General features: G+C 38.8%; 1 protein-coding gene across 4 annotated transcripts in view; it reads right to left on the minus strand.

Annotated features, from left to right (window-relative positions):
* The window catches only part of EFHC2 (EF-hand domain containing 2), a 242871-nt gene that overhangs the window by 211318 nt on the left and 6634 nt on the right, over window positions 1–24919 (minus strand). For all 4 annotated transcript variants that reach the window (XM_065915700.1, XM_065915701.1, XM_065915699.1 and 1 more), the window contains exon 2: window positions 3116–3304. In XM_065915700.1, coding sequence (XP_065771772.1) covers window positions 3116–3304 — 189 coding nt within the window. The remainder of the gene's footprint in view (window positions 1–3115; window positions 3305–24919) is intronic.

Consider the following 24919-nt stretch of genomic DNA (forward strand, 5'->3'; position numbering starts at 1 on the left):
GTCAGACAGGACTGAGCGACTGAACAACCACGACCACCCTAATAAGCTTTAACTCACGAATCATTAGCTAGAAGTGAGCCAAGTGGCCAGCCTTAGCTGTAGGGAGCCTGAAGCTGTAGGGAGCCTGGGAACACAAACACGTGTAAGTGGGCATATCTCCAGTCTGAATAAAACTGGCCTTCTCTCCAGGGAAGACAATAAAGGGGAGAGTGAAGAAAAGATAAAAGAGCTAGAAATGTCTGCCATGAGGATCACAAATGCTGGCTGTTTTGAGTGACTGCAAATAGCATCTTCTCTGCTTATAATCTGATGGTCTGCCTGAGCAGAATGTTTTCATGGTCACTTTTAGAATTATGGACAGAAACTGGAATGTTATCTCAGGTTGCACTCCATAGAGGCAGAGTCTGAAACAGGGGTTTAGGTGTGTTTGATTTATTATTAAGGGCTTACTCTTGGGAGAAACTTGTAAGGGAGAGGAACAGCCAAGGGAAGGGAAATGATCCAAGGGAGGATGCATTCTTATATGAAGTTCTGCCAAGGCTTAATGGACAAGGAGGGCTTCCCTCATGGCTCAGACAGTAAAGAATCTGTCTGCAATGCAGAAGAGCTGGGTCGATCCCTGGGTTGGGAAGATTCCCCTACAGGAAGGCATGGCAACCCACTCCAGTATTCTTGTCTGGAGAATTCCATATATACAGGGGCCTGGTGGGTTACAGTCTATGGGGTCGCAAAGAGTTGGACAAAGTTGAGCAACTAACACTTTACTTTTGTAATGCACAAGGGGACATGAGCCTAAATCAAACATGACACAGAATTGTCCCATGTTAAAGAAGCTCAGCCTTTCACCATTGACAAATCAGTCAGCCATTTGCTACCCCATCCTATGCTGAAGTAAGTGGCCATGGTAACCTCTCAGGTGAACTCTCTGGGTGATGCAATATCCACTGGCCAAGAACAACACTCCATGGAGGGTTACAGGAATGAGTTGTTAGCCAAAGCACTTGCTGCACTAGCTGTAGGGGTGGGGTGCCCGCTGGGGGTGGAGAGGATCAAGAGCACTTACTACAGATATTAATTTTGATGCACTTTCCAAAAATCTGCCTTTATTTCTACTTTACACTGTTTGAAAATGTAGCCCTGGATATACTGCTATGATTAAAAGCTGTTGGAAAAACTGATTCGAGTTGAAAGTGTCTCATTTTCAAGAAAAATGATTAACAGGTGTTGACTTGTTTTGTTAAGCCACAAATGCCAAAAGCGCTTTATAATTTGCTCTGGGTATTAACCAGGATCCAATTTGTAGTTCACAATCTCATCAGAGCACGTAAATATTTCATAGTCTTAGTGTCTCATTTAAAGCTCAATGAATATTTAATTGAAGTTGACCAACAAAATAACTGAATTATGTTGCATTTAGTTAGGCCTGAAATGAGCAAGCTCTTCATTTTCTCAAGTAGTTTTAAGCTAAAATTATTCCAACTTCATGAAATATTCTACACAATTTTATAAGTAATTAAAAGACTGTAAAACAGACTCAAAAGCACATATTAAATATTGAGAAAAACATGAAATAAAATGAATTTTCAACTTTAAATGCAAGAGAATAGTTTAATATATTGTGGCCTACATTATTTATTAGTTGGTGAATTAAACTATTCTCAATACACTCTTTTTGACATAAGAAGTAAAAATAGAATCTTTTCTTTGATGCTTGCAAATTAAATATTCTAGAATGATGATGTGCAAACACCTATAAGATTGATATTAACAGGGAACCATGCATGAGCCACTCAAGTCAGCCCAGAAAGTGTTTCTTAATCCTAGGTCCAGCATTAAGCCAGGTATATACTAAAAATAATCCAAAAAAGAGAAATATTGAGGACTTCACTGGTGGTCGGGTCCAAAGGTTAAGAATCTGCCTTCCAATGCCGGGGACAAGGGTTCAATCCCTAGTCAGGAAACTAAGATCCCACATGCTACAGAGCAACGAAACCCACGTGCTACAACTTCTGAGCTCACGCACCACCTCTAAAAAGTCTTGCCAAGATCCCACATGATGCAATGGAGATCCCATGCAGCCAAATAAATAAATTTTTAAAAGAGAGCGAAATATTGGTCCACATTCAAAGTAGAGAAGGTTTCCTAAGAAAGAAGCTTTCCCATGGTCTGTTAAATCTCCATAAGTGTCATAACTGGACTTCAAAAGAAGTGTGTGCTCTGACCCTAACTTGGATGACATGGGATATGTCACTTCTGCCAAATCTGAAGACATTTTAATTGGAATCAAAGCATTGCCAACCAATCCCCATGTTAAGGCTGCAAAAAACTACCTGGTAAGTTTAGCATACTAATGTTTGAATTCTTTAGTCCTGAGTTAGTTTTTATTTATAGGACCCAGATAATTGAATAACAAATTCTCGGAAAACAGACCGTGGGGCCATGGTGACACAGGGCTGTGAGATAAAACAGAGCTTATCCACACAGCTGCCCTTGTGGGAAACAACTGGCCACTTTGGGTTTTCTCCCTTTGCTCTTAGTCCCTCTTTAGGTATTTAAATGAACTGCCTACTTCAATTGTAAATACACCAGTATATGTCCATGTGTTATGTACACAAACACACAACACAAAAACTTCAGACTGTTGTCTAATAATGGCACCTCTTTCCTTCACTTCTACAACTCTGGCCCTGTCACCCTTGGTCCTCAAGGATGGGGAACTATAATTAGTATGGAGAAAAGACAAGAAGGCATTTTCCTGTTGCATTCAATGGCACATTCAGAATCACACAAAATGTTTTAGTTAATAGCAATCACTAAACAAAAGTGACAGTCTGACAAGACCCTTACTGCCTATAGAAGGACACTATCCTGTCCAGGACAGGAGATGAGAGAATGGTTGATAAGCATTCACCATGAAAGGTGATGAACAATAGGCATCCTGCAACCAATGTGCCTAGTCAGAAACAGAATCAGGGATAACTTTTCTTTGTTTAGAGTACTTTTATGTCATTTCAGATGAACATTTACATTGAGGACTCATTTTCTCAAAGTTACTTAATATTTAGGTACATGTAACATTTTAAGACTGCATGTCTCCCAATGTCATGTGATTTACCTGTTTATCGAAAGCCACCCAAGACGGCATGTCAATTCCCATTCCTTTAGGAAATACACTGTATTTTGGCTTTATCTTCTGTCCGAAAAGCAGTTCTCCACCTATTCCTGGTTTATCTTCACTCACCAGCATCCTAACATTGTTGCAAAAGCCCCAGTGTTGAGATTTGTGGAATTTCTCTTTTCCCATCTGTGAACACAAGAGACAACCCAAAATGGCCAAAATTATTCTTTCTGCCTTTTCATATTTGTTTTAAAAGGTAAACACATTTCCCATCATTTATTTTTCCCATTACAAAATGCAAATTAGAGTGGCAAATAATTATGATCAATCTTCACCATAAACTTGTGCCTCATTTTAAATTCAATTCATTTTAACAAATTCAAAACCTTGAAAAGCAATAAGAACAAGCCCAATGCTCCATGCTATTTAAAACATTTCAAAATAACTATTACTGCAAGTGAACATTTAGGACATTAACTTGCTAATTGGTCTATTCCACTTATTTGCCAAGAATGCAAACAGGGGGAAAAAAAACTTCTCTACTTCAGAGTAAAAAATGTAACAGTTTTCCCACAGAAATCTAAATACTATCTTCATCAAAATGGAGAATAAAATCTTTTCTTCATTAAAGTAAGTGTCACAGGAAATTTGTCAGAGCTGACATTCTCCTCCTAATTGTAGAACCTTGCCCTCCCTCTTCCGCACTTCCCCTTCCATCTTTTCTGAGGATCTGAGCAGAGAGAGCAAAGCCCAGATAATGCTTCCAAGGGCTGGCAAAGATGTGGGCCAACACCAATGTGCATGCACTACTAGTAGAAAAGTAAAGCAGAAAAATCCATTTGAGGAAAGATATGGCAATACCTAGCAAAGTGAAAGCAAGGCAATGGCACCCCACTCCAATACTCTTGCCTGGAAAATCCCATGAACGGAGGAGCCTGGTAGGCTGCAGTCCATGGGGTCGCTAAGAGTCAGACACGACTGAGCAACTTCACTTTCACTTTTTACTTTCATGCATTGGAGAAGGAAATGGCAACCCACTCCAGTATTCCTGCCTGGAGAATCCCAGGGACAGAGGAGCCTAGTGGGCTGCCATCTATGGGGTTGCACAGAGTCAGACACGACTGAAGCGACTTAGCAGCAGCAGCAGCAAAGTGAAAGGTGTATGCTTGCCCAGACACCTAGCATGTCCACTTCTAAATATCTTCTGCCCCTTATATGGGGAGCTATAAATCAGATTATTTGTTACAGCAGTGTTAATAAGAGTGAAAAATAGGAAACCATCTAAATGTCTATCAGTAGCAGAAAAGATACCTCAATTGCGTTCTCTTTATAAAATGGAATATAAATACAGAGGTCTAAATTTTATAAATACAGATCTAAAATTATATGCATCAATATGGACAAATTTCAAAGAATGTCAAGCAAAAAAAAGGTAGTAGGACACAAAATTTGATCACCTCACCTTATATAAAATCTGAAAATATTCAAAAACACAGGGTTATTTATGGATAATATAAGCATACAAATGATAAGCAGCAAATTCAAATTAATATAATATCCATGATAATACATTATATGTGATATAATAAATATCACATATTTATATGTTATATATTAATATATTTGTTGTATCATATATCATATTATGAACATCCATGTACACCACAGCCCTGTAGAAAAAATAAAACATTTCAGATACAATTAAAGCTCTCTCTCATCCCAAGTTCTTGGTTTTAATATCTGTAAGTCTGCTTCTGTTTTGTAAATGAGTTCATTTGTATGTTTTTTTAAAAATTAGATTCCACATATGAGTGATGATATACGATTATTTGTGGATGAAGACACTACTATACATATGACAGATAACCAACAAGGACGTACTGTATAACACAGGGAACTCTACTCAATATTCTGCAGTAATCTATATGAGAAACAAATATAAAAAAGAATGAACATATGTATCATATATGTATTATTGAATCACTTTGCTATATGTGTGTGTGTGTGTGTCTGCTCAGTCATATCCAACTCTTTGTGACCCAATGGACTGTAGCCTGCCAGGCTCCTTTGTCCATGGAATTTCCCAGGCAAGAATACTGGAGTGGATTGTCATTTTCTCCTCCAGGGGATCTTCCCAACCCAGGGATCAAACCCGCATCTCTTGCATCTCCTACACTGGCAGGCGGATTCTTTACCACTGAGCCACCTAGGAAGCCCACCATATATGTAAAATTGAATCACTTTGCTGTGTACCTGAAAGTAATACAATCTTATAAATCAATTATGCTCCAATAAAAATAAAATATTTAAAAAATAAATATAAGTCCTCTCTCAGAGTTCATGCTCCTTGTCTCCCTCTCCAGAGGTAACAAGTATCCTGAATTTGCTGCTTGAACTTGAATACTTTGCCAGGATTATGTAGATCCAGGGCAACAGCCTCTTGCAAAGCATGATACATTGGCAGGAAGTGTGAAAGGAAGTTCAAAAATACTTTGTTTCAAGGCGGATAAATATTTGCAAATAATATACATGAAAAGGAATTAATATCCAAAATATATAAAGAACTCATACAACTCAATAACAAAAAATCTGATTAAAAAATGGACAGAGGATGTGAACACATATTTTTCTAAAGAAGATATTCAACTGGCCAACAGGTACATAAGAAGATGTGAACATCACTAATCATCAAGGAAATGCAAATCAAATCCATAATGAGATACCAACTCACACCTGTTAGGATGGTTATTTTGTCAAAAAGGTAAGAAATAACAAGTGTTGGCAAGGACATGGAGAGAAGGGAACCCTTGTGCACTGGTGGTGAGAATATATATTGGTGTAGCCACTATGGAAAGCAGTATGGAAGTTCCTTTAAAAATTAAAACTAGAACTACCACATGACTCAGCAATTCTACTTCTGGGTGCTTATTCAAAGAAAATAAAAATACTAGCTTGAAAGATATGTACACCCCATGTCCATCTGCAGCATTATTTACAATAGCCAAAACAGAAACAACCTAAAGTGGCTACTGACAGATGAATTAATATTATTATATTATTCAGCTATAAAAAAGAATGAAAACCTGACACTTGCAGCAACATGGATGAACCCTAAGTGCATAACACTAAGTGAAATGTCAGACAGAGAAAAACAAGTATCATATGATCACACCTATATGTGGAATCTTAAAAAGAATAAAAAATAAACAAGCTCATAGATACAGAGAACCAACTGGTGGTTGCCAGAGGTGGAGGGTGGGGGCAGGCAAAATCGGTGAAAGTGATCAAAATGTACAAACATTCAATTATAAAATAAATAAGTCATGGGGATGTAATACACATCATGGTGACTATAGTTAATACTGTACTACTGGTATATATTTGAGAGTGTCAAATACAGTAAATCTGGGAAATTCTCATCACCAGAAAACAAAAAACTTGTAACTATTGTGTGATAGCAGATGCTAACCAGACTTACTGTGATCATTTTGCAATATATACAAAGATAGAATGATTACATTTCACACCTGCAACTAATATAATGTTATATAAAGAAGACTGAGCACCGAAGAATTGATGCTTTCATACTATGGTGCTAGAGAAGACTCTTGAGAGTCTCTTGGACTGCAAGGAGATCAAACCAGTCAATCCTAAAGGAAATCAGCCCTGAATACTCATTGGAAGGACTGATGCTGAAGCTCCAATATTTTGGCCACCTGATGCAAACAGCCGACTCATTGGAAAAGACACTAATGCTGGGAAAGACTGAGGGCAGGAAGAGAAGGGAGTGGCAGACGATGAAATGGTTGGATGGCATCATCGACTCAATGGAAGTAAGTTTGAGCAAACTCTGGGAGATAGTGAAGGACAAGGAGGTCTGGCGTGCTGCAGTCCATGGGGTCACAAAGAGTCGGATATAACAGCCACTGAACAACAACAACAAATCAATTAATATTAATAAAAATTAAACACCCAAAAATTAAAAGGAAAATACGAGATCTCATTTTTTCTTATAGTGAAGGCAGCCTGGAAGAACAGGGAAGGGCCTGAGTAGTCTTGCTCAGGAGAGTCGGGGCCACACAGATAACCCCATGAAGATAAACAACCCAGGTAGAAGGCTGCTGGAGGAAAGCTAGAGGCAGTGGTTAGGATAGTGACCAGCAGCCTGGCTCTGTCCCATAGAGAATCCATTGCCACAACCTCCACCACCACCCCACTCCCCTCTGACACACACTCATACACAACACTCAGTTTACCATAAGTCAGTCCCAAATCACCATAGCAAAGCAAAAGCTGGGTTGGTTAAAATGAATGGTGGAATAACATTGAATTTTATAATAATGTTCCCTCTTTCAAAGCAAGTGTTTTGGGTAATCACGAACTCATCTCAGGTCAAACCAACAAATGTTTGTTAAACATTTACTCTATTACTAACTTTGTGCCAGATATGCATGCATGCATGCAAAGTCGCTTAGTCATGTCCAACTCTTTGTAACCCCATGGACTGTAGCCCACCAGGCTCCTCTGTCCATGGGATTCTCCAGGCAAGAATACTGGAGTGGGTTGCTGTGCCCTCCTCCAGGGAATCTTCCCAACCCAGGGATCAAACCCAGTCTTCTGTGGCTCCTGCAGTGGCAGGCAGGTTCTTTACCACTAGTGCCACCTGGGAACCCTTGTGCCAGATATACTATTTAAAATAAGCATAAAATTCAGCTGTGCCTTGAAGAGAAACCCACCATCTGGCTGAGGAGTCAAGATTTAGATAACTAAAACAACTAGGAAGCCGCAGACTTCCATTTTTGACCACTTACCATGAGCTAGATCATTTGCATACATGCTCAGTCATCTCCAACTCTGTGACCCCATGGACTATAGCCTGCCAGGCTCCTCTGTCCATGGGATTGTCCAGGCAAGAATACTGGAGTGGGTTGCCATTTCCTCCTCCAGGGGATACTCCTGACCCAGGGATCAAACCCACATCTCTTGGGTCTCCTGCATTGGCAGGAGGATTCTTTATCACTCTGCCACCTGGGAATCTTTATATGCATTACCTAATTTTGCCATCAGAAAACTATGTGATAGGCATTATTACAGTCATTTTACAGAGGCAGAGACAAGTTGACTAGCATACCCATGGTTATATGGTAAATAGTGAAGCCTGCATCTGAATCTAAGCTCATTGACCCTAATCTCTGGTAAGTCTATCTACCCTGAGACATAAACTGATGGACTGGAGTAACAGTGTTGAGGTCCTTCAGGTAGTTGGATACTGTCTTGAGGCTGGAGAAATGGGATGAATTGGACAGGAGAATAGGGAAACAGGAACCCTAATGCTCTGCTAATGGGACAGTTAACTATCATTCTAGAAAGCAATGTGGTACTACTTGGCAAAACTAGGGATGTGTATTACCTATGATTCAAGAATCTTACTCCTGGATATGTATCTCAGAGAAATTCTCACAGTAGCCAATAAGTGAAGATATATGAGAATATGTAATGGTACAGTAGGTCATCTGCATACAAACAAGTTCCATTCAAAGAGCACATTCATAAGTCCAATTTGTAAGTCCAACAAAGTAAATTTGTAAGTCTAAGCTACAATTTCATTCATGCCTGGTGTTGATAGAACACACATTCGCATCTTTGAAAGTTCACAACTTGAAGGTTTGTATGTATGGGACATACTGTATTTTGGGAAAGTTAGAGACAACCTCGATAAATATGTTGATGAAATGGATAAGAAAATATGGCTTCATGGATAAGTACACTATGGTGGATCTTCATTTCGTTTCACTTCTTTGAAGCAATAAACCAGATGTATGTAGGCTGTCATAATAAATGACCATAGATGTCGTGGCTGAAACAACAGAAACTAATTTCTCACAGTTCTGGACCCTGGGAAGTCTAACACAAGAGTGCTGGCCAATTCAGTTGCCCAGTGAGGGTTCTATTCTCACCTTGAAGACTGCCAATGTCTCCCTGTGTCCTCACAGGGCAGTGAGAGAGACAGCAAACTCTCTGGTGTCTCTTCTCATAAGATGGGGGCCCCATCTGCATGATCTCATCTAAACCTAATGACCTCATCTCTAAACACCATCACACTGGGGGGTTAGGGTTCAACATACGGATTTGAGAAGGACACACAGGATTGGATGGAGAAGGAAATGGCAACCCACTCCAGTGTTCTTGCCTGGAGAATCCCGTGGACACAGAAGCCTGGTGGGCTGCCGTCTATGGGGTCACACAGAGTCGGGCATGACTGTAGCAACTTAGCAGCAGCACACCACTCGATGTACATATAGCAACAAAGACTCTTAAAACATACTGTTAGGTGAAAAATGGTACCTGTAGCATACTATATCACTTACACACTTTTTAAAAACAATGCTACATACTTTGCAAGAACACACAGAGATTCAAGAATGTGCATCAGGACTTCCCTGGTGGTCAGTGGATAAGAATCCACCTGCCATTGCAGGGGACACAGGTTCAATCCCTGATCCGGGAAGATCCCACATGCCATGAAGCAACTAAGCCTATGCCACAAGCACTGAGCCTGCACTCTAGAGCCCACAAGCCGCAACTACTAAGCCTGTGTGCCTCAACTACTGAAGGCCACATACCCTAGAGCCCACACTTGAGTTGCAATCACTGAAGCCTGGGCACCTAGAGCCTATACTCTGCAACAAGAGAAGCCATGGCATTGAGAAGCCTGTGCACCACAATGAAGAGTAGCCCCTGACCGCCACAACTAGAGAAAGCCAGCACACAGCAACAAGGACCCAGCACAGCCAAAAATTAAATTAAATTTTTTTTAAAATGTGCATCAGAGACATCTGTATGGAAGCCTATATAAAGTCGAAAGGGAAAGAGATTAGGGATTGGGAATGATAAGGAATAAAAGTACATAAAACAAGAGAGAGACTTTGCACAAATCAACGATGGCATTGTGTCATAAATGAAGGAATATAATTAATTCATCTCTTTCCACCTGACATTAAAAAAAAAAAGATGGATTCGAATGAGAAGTGAGAAGTAGGCAGGTGAGGTTAGCTGCTAGTGCAGCTGAACAGGTTCAAGATGAGAGAGAAAGGCCTGAAGAGGCTAAAGACAATGGGAATGGGAAGCAAAGGATTGGGACAGGACCTTCAAACTATCATTGAGGAAGGGCAAGTTTGATTGTTTCTTTTGCCAAATCATTTCAGATTGATACTTTTATGGAATACAATAAAATTAATTATAAAAATTTGAAATTAAAAACAAATACATAAAAACTTACAAGCTCAAAAAAAAAAAAAAAAAAAAAAAAAAAACTTACAAGCTCACTGATCACACCCTCAGATATCGTGGCAAGGTCAATTTGCTGCAGAAGTTTCTAAAGACTCTCAGTGTCACAGATACACACCACACTTGGAGAAGCACTGCTACAGTAGACATCAGGTAAAGAAACCAACATGTGTGATTGGGTGTGTTAAGAAAGAAAGAGTGATGGGAGGTGACTTGCAAGTTTCATGCCAGCCTCACTTCCACTTAAGAAGGGGTAGGAGAGAGAGCAGAAAAAGCAATACGGAGAACAAAGTACTTCTATCACCTGATTTCTTAGCCTGTATATTGCTGCAGCTCCCAAATATGGACGTAACAGCATTGGCTGAGTTTCTCATTTCTGAAGGAAACTAAGGCACTGGATTGAGCCTGAAGAGCCCTCAGCAAGGCTAACCTTCCCTTTCCTGGTCACCATCACAGCAGCAAGGTAAAGAGAAGAGACTGGAAGAAGCAAAGGGTTTTCCCCACCATACACCTACACAAGTGCTATGAACTCTTGTCAGTACATTTCTGTCCAGCTAGTGACAATGACTAAGTATACCATACAAGGGGGCCTTTTTCTGTAAACTACCAGTGCTATGAAAACTAAAGAGAAACCACAATGCATAAAGTTCAGAACGTAGTTCAATCAAGTTCCTGCTAAATTGATGAGTAATTTCTCTATGCAGACTATTAGCTAGATATTGTCAAATATTTTCAACTCTTTTGCTAAGTAAAATTAAATCAGCCAGACCAGATTCTTGAATACTTTTAACATGAAGGGAACTATTACTAAATCCTTTCCAAAAACCTTGATTTGTTAGTTGTGAATTCACACATCCAAACCCCAATCAACAACAATATACCTATGCTTCCTTAAGTTCAATGATGTCAATTTCTATTGACATCATTATTTTCATCAACACAGCATGCAAAAATTCCATTTCTGCCCTATCAGAATATTAACTTGAAATTTCAATTCAAAATTCTATAGCTCAGAAACTAATTGCTTGGAGTATTTGTTTGGTATGATATAAAAGTACATAGGGACCTGTTTCAAATGTTTGCCCCTCCCAACATACACATACATACACACAAGCTTGGAATTTGCCATTACAATCTCTTAGGATCAGATGTCAACCTGCCCTATGCCATGGTAGCTGTGAAAGGGTGCTCAATCTCAGTGTAAAGAGATTAGGCAAATGTCTTAACAAATGATAACATCAGGAACATACTATCCACAGATCCAGTGTTCCTTGATACCTCAACTCCTTGGGTCCCATCACACTTACAGCGCCACCACCAGAAAGGTAGCAGCCAAAGCCAGACTCTCCTTGATGTTTCACATCACATTAATAGCTGGTACCACCATCCCTTCTCTGTTGCTAGAGATTGGAAGAGCAGTTTATCACATGATTGAATTGATTAGTAAATAATCATAAGTTGCCAGGACCACCATAAAAACCATAAAGCTAACCCAAACTGAGAAGCAGGTTACAGTCACCAGTATCGGGAGTTGTTTATGCATGTATAATCTCTTTCAGAGCTCCAGCATATCAGAGTCTCTTTGTTTCTACCTAGACTGCATCCAAAGCCCAGATGCTTGACAACCTTGCTATGACCATGGCAAGAAGAATAAGGTGTTTGGTAAGAACCTGACAGGTCATTAGGGCCACCATTAGTTAGAAGCGCATCTTTGCACATGTAAATACCATTCTTATAGCCAAAAGCTGACATGTGTAGCAGTCTTCTAAGTATTTTAGAAGTGATAGATTCTTTTAATTATCAGAAAAAATCTCTGAGTAAGCTTTATCATTATCCCCATTTTATAGATGGGGATACTCAGGAACAGAGTTTAAGTAATTTGCCCAATGCCAGTCAACTAATATAAATAGTGAATCCAGGATGAAAATTCAATACCTGAGCCCACAAACATTAGGCCTTGCATTGTGTGTGCCCTGTTAGAGAAAAGGAATAGATCTCCCCTTGCTTAAGTCATCAGGGTTGAATTACCACTTTCACTTTTGACAAATGTAATAACAAAAACCACCACCATGATGCGGGAGGGAGGGAACAGATCAGATAATTGGACCTAGACTCAATCTCTTAAAAGCAGAATAGGTATTAAAGAGTACTGCAGATACCCTTTTACAGCCACCAGAAGTTACTAAAAATTCAGGGCCTGAAAAGAGTCAGTTAATATTTAATATTTTAATATATGTCAACAAAACTTATTTTTCTAACTACTTTTTGAGGTTGGTGGAAAATCTGATACCAAATTACCTAAAACTAGCATTCCTTTTACATTTATTTATTTATTTTAATTGGAGGATAATTACTTTACAATATTAGGATGGTTTTTGCCATACATCAACATGAATTGGCCATAGGATACATGTGTCCCCCTGTATCCTGAACCCTCCTCCCACCTCTCTCCTCACCCTATCCCTCCAGGTTGTCACAGAGCACTGGCTTTGGGTGCCCTGCGTCATACATCAAACACACTGCTTATCTATTTTACATATGGTAATGTATATGGAAAACTATCATTCTTAGGTGGACTTCCCAGGAGGTTCAGTGATAAAGAATCCACCCATCAATGCAGGAGATGCAAGAGAAGTGGGTTTAATCTCTGGGTCAGGAAAATCCCCTGGAAGAGGAAATGGCAACCCACTCCAGTATTCTTGCCTGAAAAGTCCCAAGGACAGAGGAGCCTGGCAGGGTACACAGCCATGGGGTAATACACACACACACACACACACACACACACACACACCATTTATAGGTAGCCCTGCCTGACTAGATTTGGACACACACACACACACACATCATTTATAGGTAACCCTGCCTGACTAGATTTGGACTTGGACACACACACACACACACACACACACCATTTATAGGTAGCCCTGCCTGACTAGATTTGGACACACACACACACACACACACCATTTATAGGTAGCCCTGCCTGACTAGATTTGGACACACACACACACACACACACCATTTATAGGTAGCCCTGCCTGACTAGATTTGGACACACACACACACACACACACCATTTATAGGTAGCCCTGCCTGACTAGATTTGGACACACACACACACACACACACACACACACACACACACACACACACACACACACACACACACACACACACATTTATAGGTAGCCCTGCCTGACTAGATTTGGGACTAGTTTGTTTCTGTTCCATGAATAGATTTTTTTTACCTCTCTCTTCAGAGCATATTTATTTTAGAAATTCATTTTCTCTTTTCTTCTTTTCTGTACTTTTATAAAGAAAAGGAAGTAATTGAGCAAATCCTATGAACCTCCCAGAGAAAATAATAACAAAATTGCCTTGGGTAGAGCTCAGGACCAGAGGAGCATGAAAGCTATCATTACTTAATAATAAAGCTGAATCACTCAAAAAGAAACCCCAAATGTAAAAATTTTTTAAAGTCATGTCAAAGAAAACTTCAAAGATTTTTAAACTAATTTTCTTCTCTTTCTAAACCTAACTTGGAAAAATGTTGAGCTCATGATTCTCAGCCATCAACTCAATGTAACAATAAGGTTGGTTTTATATATTTAATAATGTATTTAAATCAGTAAAGTAAAAAATAAACTTAAATCAGTAAGACCTAGAAAGTTGTGCAGCCCTTCCTCAGAAAACACTGCTTTTTCCCCTCTAAATAATTAAATTCAGAGCATCAATCAATAGAAAGAATTCTAAAGACTTCCACCAAAGTCAGTTAACATAAATGGCTCATTGTAGCTGATTAGTACATGTGTGCATGCTAAGTTGCTTTAGTCATGTCCAACTCTCTGCCACCCTATGCACTATAGCCCACCAGACTCCTCTGTTCATGGGATTCTCCAGGCAAGAACACTGGAGTGGGTTGTCACGCTGTGCTCCAGGGTATCTTCCCAACCCAGGGATCGAACCCACATCTTTTAAGTCTCCCGCATTGGCAGGCAGGTTCTTTACCATTAGTGCTACCTGGGAAGTCCCTAGCGAATTAGTACATCCATTCCCAAATTCTTTCTCCGTTGCTGGACTCCATACAAAGGCTAGATAAAGCTAAACACTCCACTTGCTTCCTCAGCCTCCTTTTCAGAGTTCTGTTCTGGGATTCTGGAAAAGGCTTTTGTCCTCTTAAGCCAAGGAACAAATGCAAGTGATATTGCCTCTAGCTCACTTTTTCTTGCCTTGAGATGTATACATAATGTCTGGAGCTGCAGCAGCCATCTTGGGATCATGGCAGGAAGGTGGGTAAGACTGCAGAGATCCTGGCTCAAAGTAGAGCCTTTAAATGTGTGCCAGCAGCCACCTACCTCCAGACTCCCTGCTTGGTGAAAAAAATAAACCCCTGCTTGTTTAAGCCTCTATTGGTCAGGTATTCCATTACTTGCAATATAAAGTATTACAAATTAATGCATTTAGTCTTTAAAAGCTTGTTTTAATGCCCTTTTTAAACAGAATAAGATTATTAATTGATCTTACGTAAAGCATATGGGTTTCCCAGATGGCTCAGTAGTAAAGAATCTGCCTGCCAATGCAGGAGACATGGGTTGGATCCCTGGGTCAGGAAGATCCCCTGGAGGAGGAAATGGCAACCCACTCCAGTATTCCTGCCTGGAGAATCCCGTGGACCGAGGAGACTGGCAGGATAAAGTCCATGAGGTCGCAGAGTTGGACACAAATGAGCGACTAACACACACATACACACATATTACTACAGGAATAAAAACAGTGTGACATTGGCAGAAGGACAGACATAGATCAAAGGAACAGAATAGAGAACAGAATGAAACCCACACAAATATGCTCAAATGATTTTTTTTTACAAAGTTGTAAAAGCAATTAAATGGTGGAAGGCTAGCCTTTTCAACAAATGAATCTCGACCTAAATTTCACACTTTGTACAAAAATTAGTTCAAAACAGGTCACAGACTTGCACAGAAAGTGTTAAACTACAAAAATTTTAGGAAAAAGTATAGGAAAAATACTTCAGAATCCAGGGCTGAGCAGAGAGCTCTTAGGCTTACTATCGAAGCATGGTCCATAAAGGGAAAAAATTTGATAAATCAGAGTTCATTAAAATCTGAAAAAATTTTTTGCTCTGCAAAAGACAGTTAATAGGACAAAAAGACAAGCTACAGATTGGGAGAAAAAAATGTGCAAACCGCATCTTAGAGAAAAGGCTAGTATCTAGAATGTATAAAGAATTCTCAAAACTCAACAGTTAAACAAAACAATCCAATTAGAAACAGGCAAAAGACATAAAAAAGACATTTCACCAAGGTAGATATACAGATGGCAAATAAGCACATGAAAAGATGTTCAACTCATTAGCTATCAGAGAAATGACAACTCAACCTAGAATGAGATATCTCTACACACCTATCAAGATAACTGAAATGAAAACCAGTGACAACAAGTGCTAACTAGGATGCAGAGAAACGAGATCCCTCATACACTGTTGCTGGACTGTAAAATGGTCCATTTGCTCTCAAAAACAGCTTGGTAGGTTTTTTAAAATAAAACTAAACAGGCAATTATCCTAAGATCTAGCAATTGCACTCTCAGGCATCTATCCCAGAAAATGGAAACACATGTCCACACAAAAACCTATACATGAATATTTGTAACAGCTTTATTCATAATAACCAAAAGCTGGAAATAGGCAAGAACTTCTTCAACAGGTAAACTGTTAAAGAAATTGTGGTACACACACAGAGTACTACTCAGCAATGGAAATGAACAATTGATACACACAACTACCTGGATAAAGCTCCAGAGAATTATGCCGAGTGAGAAAAAAAATAATCCCAAGGGGTACATACTTCATGATTTCATTTATGTAATATTTCAAAGTAATAAAATTTTAGAAATGGAGAACAGGGGTTAGGGAAGCTGTGGGGAACAGCAGGACCAGGAGTGGGGGTAAGGGGTGTGGGGAAGCTGATGAGAAGGAAGTATGGTTATAAAAGAGCAATAGGAGAGATCCTTGTGATAATAGGAGGGATTCTTGTGATAATGAAACTGTTCTGCACCTTCACTGTCAAGATGGCCACAGTAACCGACACGTGTGATGAACTGTAGTGATAAAATGCACACATGCAAATGAGTACAAGTATTAATAAAACTGGGAAAAGCTGAATAAGATCGACAGATTATACTAATGTTAATATCCTGGTTGTGCTACTATAGTAGTTTTGCAATATATTACCAATGGGAAAGTGGGTAAAGTATACACGGGATCTCTCTGTATTGTTTCTGATAGCTGCATATAAATCTACAATCATCTCCATAAAAATTTCCATTAACAATAAAAGGCAAGAGAGGGTTTACTTTCCTCAGTAACAAGGCGAATTTCTACCCAGGTGCCTTTTTATAAGGTATTAAGTATGAACATGAATACAGATGAGCAATGAATGACTGATGTCTCACAGAAATGAGATGTAACACAGTCCTATAAATGACAAAACAAACATCTCTGTTTCAAATACCAAAGGCAAGTGAAGAAGAGAAGGTGGTCTAAATTAACCATTCAGCCATGTGAACTGACCTGATAGCCCCCAAAACTCCAGCAGTTCGTGACCATTCCCTTCTTTGGAATGCCAAACATGTAGTCAGGAAAGCAAAGAATCTGTTTGGTCTTCAACTGGCCAAACTTGCCACTTTGTCATAGTGGAGTTCCCGGGTCAAATTTGGGCATTCCGGGGCTTTGGTTAGTGAGAGAGTGAAAATGTCTGCCTCTCCTTTCTTTTTTGCTTTGAGGAATCCCCCCTACAAAGTTGACTCTGCCCTTCCTACAATGGTAGGAATAGGAAAACCTCCTCAGGAAATGAACCAAGAAATCCCTTTACATTTGCACTCCTGCGTACCTGGAATCTGGTTCTTGGGAGACTGGTCTCCTACAAGGCACTGCCTGACGAATGTTCAGAGAAAAAATCTGCTGCCTCCAGAAAAAACCAAACTGGATGCCAACAAGGAAAAAGGAGCATCCCACTGCATGGCAGAGAGGCTTTGGGTCACAACCTGCATGATGACATCTACATGATGTCCTGACTGCTTTGAATAAGCCATGCATCCTGAGAGGCTTACTGCTGATTTATGTCACAAAAGCAAATGACTTTCTTCCTCCTTTATATTCACTCTTGCTAAAATAAGAAGCATTTGTCACATGGCATCAGTGGAAGACACTGGCGAGAAGCATTCCAGAGATGATTCTCCCAAAACTGCATCTATCTCCACTACCTTTTAGGCATGCCTGCTACAGGTAGACAGAGGCAATTGACAGGCACCTATTGAGGGCCTGCCCTGGGTGAGGAAGACCAACCCAAAGGGCCTCAATAATGGGTTTCTCAGTTGGCTGAGGGATGTAACAATCACACATTAAGAATGCAAAGCACAACCCAGCCAGTAAGGCGGCAAATGAGTAGTTTGGACAATATGAGTGTTCACAGTTATGCAGCCAGAGAGACGGCTTCTGCTGAGATGATCAGGGAAGGTTTTAATGAGGAGGGATAAGAGCAGAGTTTTGAGGGGAGGCTAGCATCTGGATGGGAAGGAGGAAAGGAACAAGAATGTTGTTGGGGAAGGGGGCAAGTACACCAATAGTTGAGTGGAAAAGTTCAAAATAAATTCAAAGAATAGATAGTAAGCTCACCGGTTTAACTAGAGTGTTAGGTTTGTTTTCCATTATGAAAAAGAACATTGTTAAGAAAAGATGGTTTTATTTGAATTTTTACCATGATATTAATAATATACTCATGCTGTTGTTTAGTTACTAAGTCATGTCTGACTCTTTCTCGACCCCCTGGGACCGCAGCCTGCCAGGCTCCTCTGTCCATGGGATTTCCCAGGCAAGAATACTGGAGTGGGTTGCCATTTCCTGCTCCAGGGGATCTTCCCAACCCAGGGATCAAACCTGGCCGGGTCTCCTGCATTGGCAGATGGATTCTTTACCACTGAGCCACCTGGGAAGCCCCAATATACTCGTGTTACCTGTATAATTTAAAAACAAAAAAGTTTAAAGAACGGGATACTAAGGCTGAGAAGAGCATTTAGACTCACAGGTACTGAGTCTGTGGCTGGCATGGCAAACAAAATTTGCTGGCTCCCAACAGTCACTGTTTGTTCCCTTTTCTCTTTCCCAGCTCCAAAACAGATGGTGAAAAATCAAGCTCCCAATGTTCCTTGTAGCAAAGGATAGCCAAGTGACTGAAGTTTAGACAATAAGATATAAGGTAGCAACCTACTGGCAGCCTGGAAACACATTGTTTTCTGATATAAGAGCCTTACCCCACCCTCCTTCCTGTTTGTCTTGAACATGGTTATAGGAAGTTGTGATGTCTGGAACTGAGGCAACCATATTGCAACCATGAAGTTACAAGCCTAAGAAAGAAAATCCAACATTCTGAAGATGGCAAAATGGAGAGATAAAAAGAATCTGAGCCCTTTATGACATTCATCATCCACTGTCTAAAGCTAAAACTGCCACATCTCTAGAGTTCTTACCATATGAGATAATTTAGATTAAGTCACTATAAAGTTCAGGACAGAATACAAAAATAACCAAAATCACATGTTTGATACCTGAATAGGCAAAGAGACTTTGCTTTCTGAAATGCAAATTAATATTTAGGAATAGCAATAAGAGTTTTACATCATTTCCAAAGTATGAACAGCAGTCGCAAGTAGCAGCCCAATCTGGAGCTCCCTAGTGATCCAGTGGTTAGGATTAACTGTTTTCACTGCCATGCTCCAGGTTCAATCCCTGGTCAGGGAACAGAGATCCCACAATCCATGCAGCATGGCCAAAAAAAAAAAAAAAAAAAAAAACTGCTCTCAAACGAAGTGGCTCAGTCTGAAATGTGATATCAAGGACATTTCAAAAGTTAACAGGAACGAGTAACTGAAAACTAAATCAAAACAATCCTGTGATCCGGCACAGTAAACAACTATCATTTGACTGTCTAGCAATATACCCCCACCAACTCCTTTCTTTGGCTGTTTTTTTTTTAAGTTTCATTGAGGTATAATCTATATGTCATATAGTAGTTCTATTTTTAGTGTTTTTGAGGAACCTCCATATACTGTTTTCCATGGTGGCTGAACCAATTTACATTCCCACCAGCAGTGTACAACGGTTTCCTTTTCTCTACATCCTTGCCAACATTTGTCTTTTGTGGTCTTTTTGATGATAGCCATTCCGGCAGATGTGAGGTGATATCTCATTGTGGTTTTGATGTGCATTTCCCTGATGATTAGCAATGTTGAGTATATTTTTCAAGTGCCTATTGGCTATCTGTATGTCTTCTTTGGAAAAATGTCTACTGAGGTGCTTCTGCGCGTCTTTAAATCAGGCTATTTGGTTTTTATATATATATATATATATATACATTGAGTTATATGAGCTGTTTATCTTTCTGGACATTAATTCCTTATCTGGGTATATATCCAAAGAAGAAGTAAACACTAATTCAAAGAGATTACCTGCACCCTAATGTTCAGTGGCTCAGATGGTAAAGAATCTGTCCACAGTGCAGGAGACCCAGGTTCGATCCCTGGGTCAGGAAAATACCCTGGAAAAGGGAATAGCTACCCACTCCAGTATTCTTGCCTGGAAAATTCCATGGACAGAGGAGCCTGGTTACTGCAGTCCACAGGGTCACAAAGAGTCAGACACAATTGAGCAACTAACATTTTCACTTTTCACTTTTTCAATGTTCATAGCAGAATTATTTACAATAGCTAAGCTATGGAAGCAAAATAAGTGTCTATTGTAAAGTTCACCCATGTAAAATGTACACTTCAATGGAGTTCACTATAATTACAAAATTGTGCAATCTTCATCATAATCTGAGAGTAATTTCATCATCCAAAAAAAAAAAACCTATACCCATTAGCAATCACTCTCCACTTCCTCCCTTCATCTACACATACGTCTAGGAAACTACTCATCTTTCTGTTACTATAGATTTGCCTATTCTATACATTTCACATAAATGGGATCATATAATATGTAGTCTTTTACATATCATATGTGGTATAATACTTTTGAGGCTCATCTATGTTGTGGCATGTATCAGTATTTCATTCCTTCTTATGGCTAAATAATATTCTATTGTATCAATGTACCACATTTTTTTTCATTTATTTTTATTACCACATTTTATTTACCCATTTACCAGTTGACAAATATTGGGGTTGTTTCTACTTTTTGTCTACTATGAATAATGCTATTATGAACATTCATGCACACATTTTTTTGTGAATGAATTCTTTCTTTTCTCTTGGGTATATACCTAGAAGTGCTGTGTCATATAGTAACTCCATGTTTAAACTTCTGTGCAACTGCAGACTTTTCCATATAAGAGGGTTTCAATTACTACATATCCTCATCAACACTTGGTATTATCTTTTTTTTGTTGTTATAGCTATCCTCATGGGTATGAAGCAATATCTCATTGTGGTTTTAATTTACACTTCTCTAATGACTAATGATGCTGGGTCTCCTGAATCGTGGGCAGATTTCTTACTGTCTGAGGCACCAGGGAAGCCTCTTATTTATGGTAGGATAAAGCAAATAATTGGGCTTCCCAGGGAGCTCAGTGGTAAAGAATCTGCCTACAATGCAGGAGATGTGGGAGATGTGGGTTCGATCCCTGGGTCAGGAAGATCCCCTGAAGTAGGAAATGGCAACCCACTCCAGTATTCTTGCCTGGAAAATTCCATGAACAGAGGAGCCTGGTGGGCTACAGTCCATGGGGTCGCAAAGAGTCAGAAACAACCAAGCAGACACACATCCATGCACAAAAGCAAGTAATTATGCTAATGCCTTTATGAATCAAGATTTTCAATGTAAGTAAAGAATCAAAGAAGTTAAAATTTCTGTAATCCTTAATTAGCATTTCAAATATCAATGTGGATTCATGTGGTATTTTATCTTTAAAAATGTATACATATTTTCTAGCCTTGTTTTAAGAGAATGAAAATTCAAGCCACAGACTGGAAGAAAATATTTGTAAACCCCATATCCAACAATCAACTTGTATCTGGAATATATAAAGAACTCTCAAAACTCAACAGTAAGGAAACAACCCAATTAAAGATGGGCAAAAGACAGGAAAGACATTTCACCAAAGAGGATATACGGATGGCAAATAAGAACATGAAAAGACGTTCAACATCACTCTTAAGTCACTGAGGAAATAAAAGTTTAAATCAAGAACTACACACCTATGAGACTGGCTAGAATCCAAAACACTACCAATGCTAAATGCTTTTAAGAATTTGGAATAATGGGAATTTTCATTCATTGCTGGTGGGAATCCAAAATGGTACAGCCATTTTGGAAGATGGTCCAGCAATTTTTTATAAAATTAAACACACACATATGACCAGTTCCAAATTTATGTGAAAATCAAGTATCCTGCCATGCATACAAAAGTAGTGAGCATTTTGCTGCAGTTTTTAACTTCTCACAAATATAAGCAAAGCTTTCCTTGCTTAACAAGGATCAAGAGAAAGGTGAGAGACCTCACCTCAGTTGAAAACAAAATGTGTATGTACTTATCTCAAATTTGACTCAGAATTGCATGTCTATATGACAAAATACAAGCCTAGGTTTCACCCTGAAGATCTAATTTTCATTCTTTTGGTTTTTTAAAAAACTATTATGTATATATAGGTCTACAAAGAGATCAAAATTATAATGATTGTATAACTGTTTATATTTGAGCCTGATCATATCAGCCATTAAAAAAACACAATTTTTAGGTCTCACATAAAATTATGTCTCAGGCTATATTTTTATTCATATTGCTTTGTCAGTATGATCTTAGGAGTTTTGCTTATTTAACACTGTCTATATTTTCATGTTATAAACAGCATTAAGTAAAGCAAACTTACAACCTTTATTTAAATTAAACCAACTAAGCCTACTTTTTTGAAAAAGTAAATCCCACCTTGGATTAAAATAGTTATTTACCAGAAATGTATCATGCTGCCTTATGAATTTTTTAAAAGTATGAAAAGAAAAGAAAGGCAAGCTAAGCTTAACTACCTGTTTGTTTCTCAAGAAAACCTGACTAAAAGTCCCTTTTTTAGTTTTAAGTGAGGGAGAAAACTATTCTTGCTCATACCATATTTCATACCTTACTAGCAACCCTCTATAGTAGAAACCATGAGAGGATTTTTAGGTCTACTTGGGTAAGGAAAAAAGGGGAGAAAATCAAGTAGGAAATTTTACAGTAAGAAAAAAAAAAGCCCTGATGTTTCCCCTAGGGCACTCCCATTAGAGTTGAGATCCTTTGTGAGAAAAGAAAATCACACAGAGTAGGTGAATTACATGGCCAAAAATCAAGAAATCCACAGAAAACCACTATTTTTTACTCAAAAGAGACAATTATTATTAGATCACTATATCTACAACTCATGGATCTTGCTAACATACCATGGGCTATAGAAATCATTTTTACACAGGAGTTCCCCCAAGACCTGAAAATCATTTCAAAGGTTCCCTTGGGGTAAAAGATTGTGAGGGGATGATGATGTCTTGGAACTAGTTAGATAGAGATGACAGTCACAAAACACTGTGGATGTACTAAATGCCACTGGATTGTACATTTTGAAATGGTTAATGGCTCATTTTATATTACATGAGTTTCACCTTAATCAAAAACAAACAAAAGAAAAACACTAAGAAAGACTGACTAGGATCAGTTGAGACTTCCTCAATGGTGAGAGACGATTTGGCCTTGAAGGATGTTGAAGATGAGAATTTAAGTCAGAGGCAAGAAATTGGTGAAGATGGCTCTAATGAGAGTGGTTTTCAAACGCTGACTGCAACCACAATAACAAATTTTAGTGCAAGCTAGTTCACTTATACACATGTGACACAAAGGTTCATAAAACAATACTCTTCCCAAGCATAATAAACTGATTTTTTAAAATTCTATTCCATGCTATTTTTTTTTCTTTTTCTTTTTCCTCTAAATCCTGGTCATGATTCATTACACTGATCTCACAAAATGAGTGACAAACTCTAACGGCCTGGGGTGTCAGGTTAAGAGGTTTGGACCTGATGCAGGTTCTTTTAAGGCCGTGGAATTGACCACTAAGAACATAGTCAGGAATCTGTAGGCAGAATTTTAGGCTGGAAAACCCTCTGCCTTGTGAATAAAGTGATTGTTTTATGATTTTGTCACTGAGATAAATTTAAATTGACTTAGCTAACACCACATAATGAAATCAATATGTGTACTATATATTACTCGTGGTTTTTCTCTCTCAGCTGTTTATCATTTAAATTGCTGGTCAATTTCCCAGAGAATGGTTTTTACTATGTTAATATGGAGGCTTATATTAGTCTAGATAAGAATATTCAAGGTATTTCTATAAGAGAGACAAATTCTAAATTTATTTTACTGTTGTAAATTCAAATAATTCCTTTTTCTTATTAAGGAAACAGTTGCTTCATTATAAATTAGAGGATGAACTCTTTATAACATTTATAGAGGATGGACTATTTACAACAAACTCTCCTAAGATGGTGGCGAGGTATCTTCATGAAAAACAGAAAGTATGCTCCTCGTTATTCATTAGAAGCATTCAGGATCAGCTACACAACCATCTGTCTAAAATGCAGAAGAAGGGATTTTCAGCTCGGGCTGGAACTGCCCCTTTTAACTTTAATAGCCTATCATTTTTGACAATATCCCTGAGATTCTCTTAGCTTAATACAAATCCAGCATGTAAATTCTTGGGGGGAAAAAAAGGATATTTTGTGTCTGAAATTGTGATCTTTCCCCTAGGTCTTCAATTAACTCACATTAAAATAATGTGAAGATCATCAGTGATACACATGCCTATATCTTAGAAAGCACAATACTTCTTGTCCTTCAGAGTGGAGAGGAGAGATTGATTTCTGTCCACAGCCAGGTGATGTGCAATCTATTGCTCATGACTGACTACCAGCAGCTAATTAAAATGGGGAGTAAGTTCCTTTTTCAATTTCTAAGAAAAAGCAGTAAAAGTTAGTGAGCTTGTGTTATAATTTTAAACCCAAACAGCCAATAATTATGCTATCTCCAGGAGGCCAAGGTTTTTCTCTCAATAATTTAATTCTGTAAGCAAGAGCTCTGTAACAGGCAGGAAGGAGGCAGGGATCAAAAGGCCAGATTTGGCTTTAGGACTTTGTGACCAATCTGTGCCAGACAGCATCCAACCTTTTAACTAAGTGCAAGTTTTTAAAAATATTAATTTTTCGGTAACACATAGCACATTTAGTCCCAAGGCTAGTGCAACAATTTTTTAATGGAGCCACCTGCTTTGGACACATAAAGGATACTCAATATATAAATACTGATTTGTGGAAGAACAGCCTAAGATATCCAGTAAGTATACTATCACTCCCTAGTTCACACACACACACACTCCTATTGGTCTAAAGCATAAAGTAAATAAATACTTCTTAAAAAT

This window comes from Muntiacus reevesi, chromosome X (genome assembly GCF_963930625.1).
Source record: "Muntiacus reevesi chromosome X, mMunRee1.1, whole genome shotgun sequence".
In the NCBI taxonomy this organism is placed as follows: Eukaryota; Metazoa; Chordata; class Mammalia; order Artiodactyla; family Cervidae; genus Muntiacus; species Muntiacus reevesi.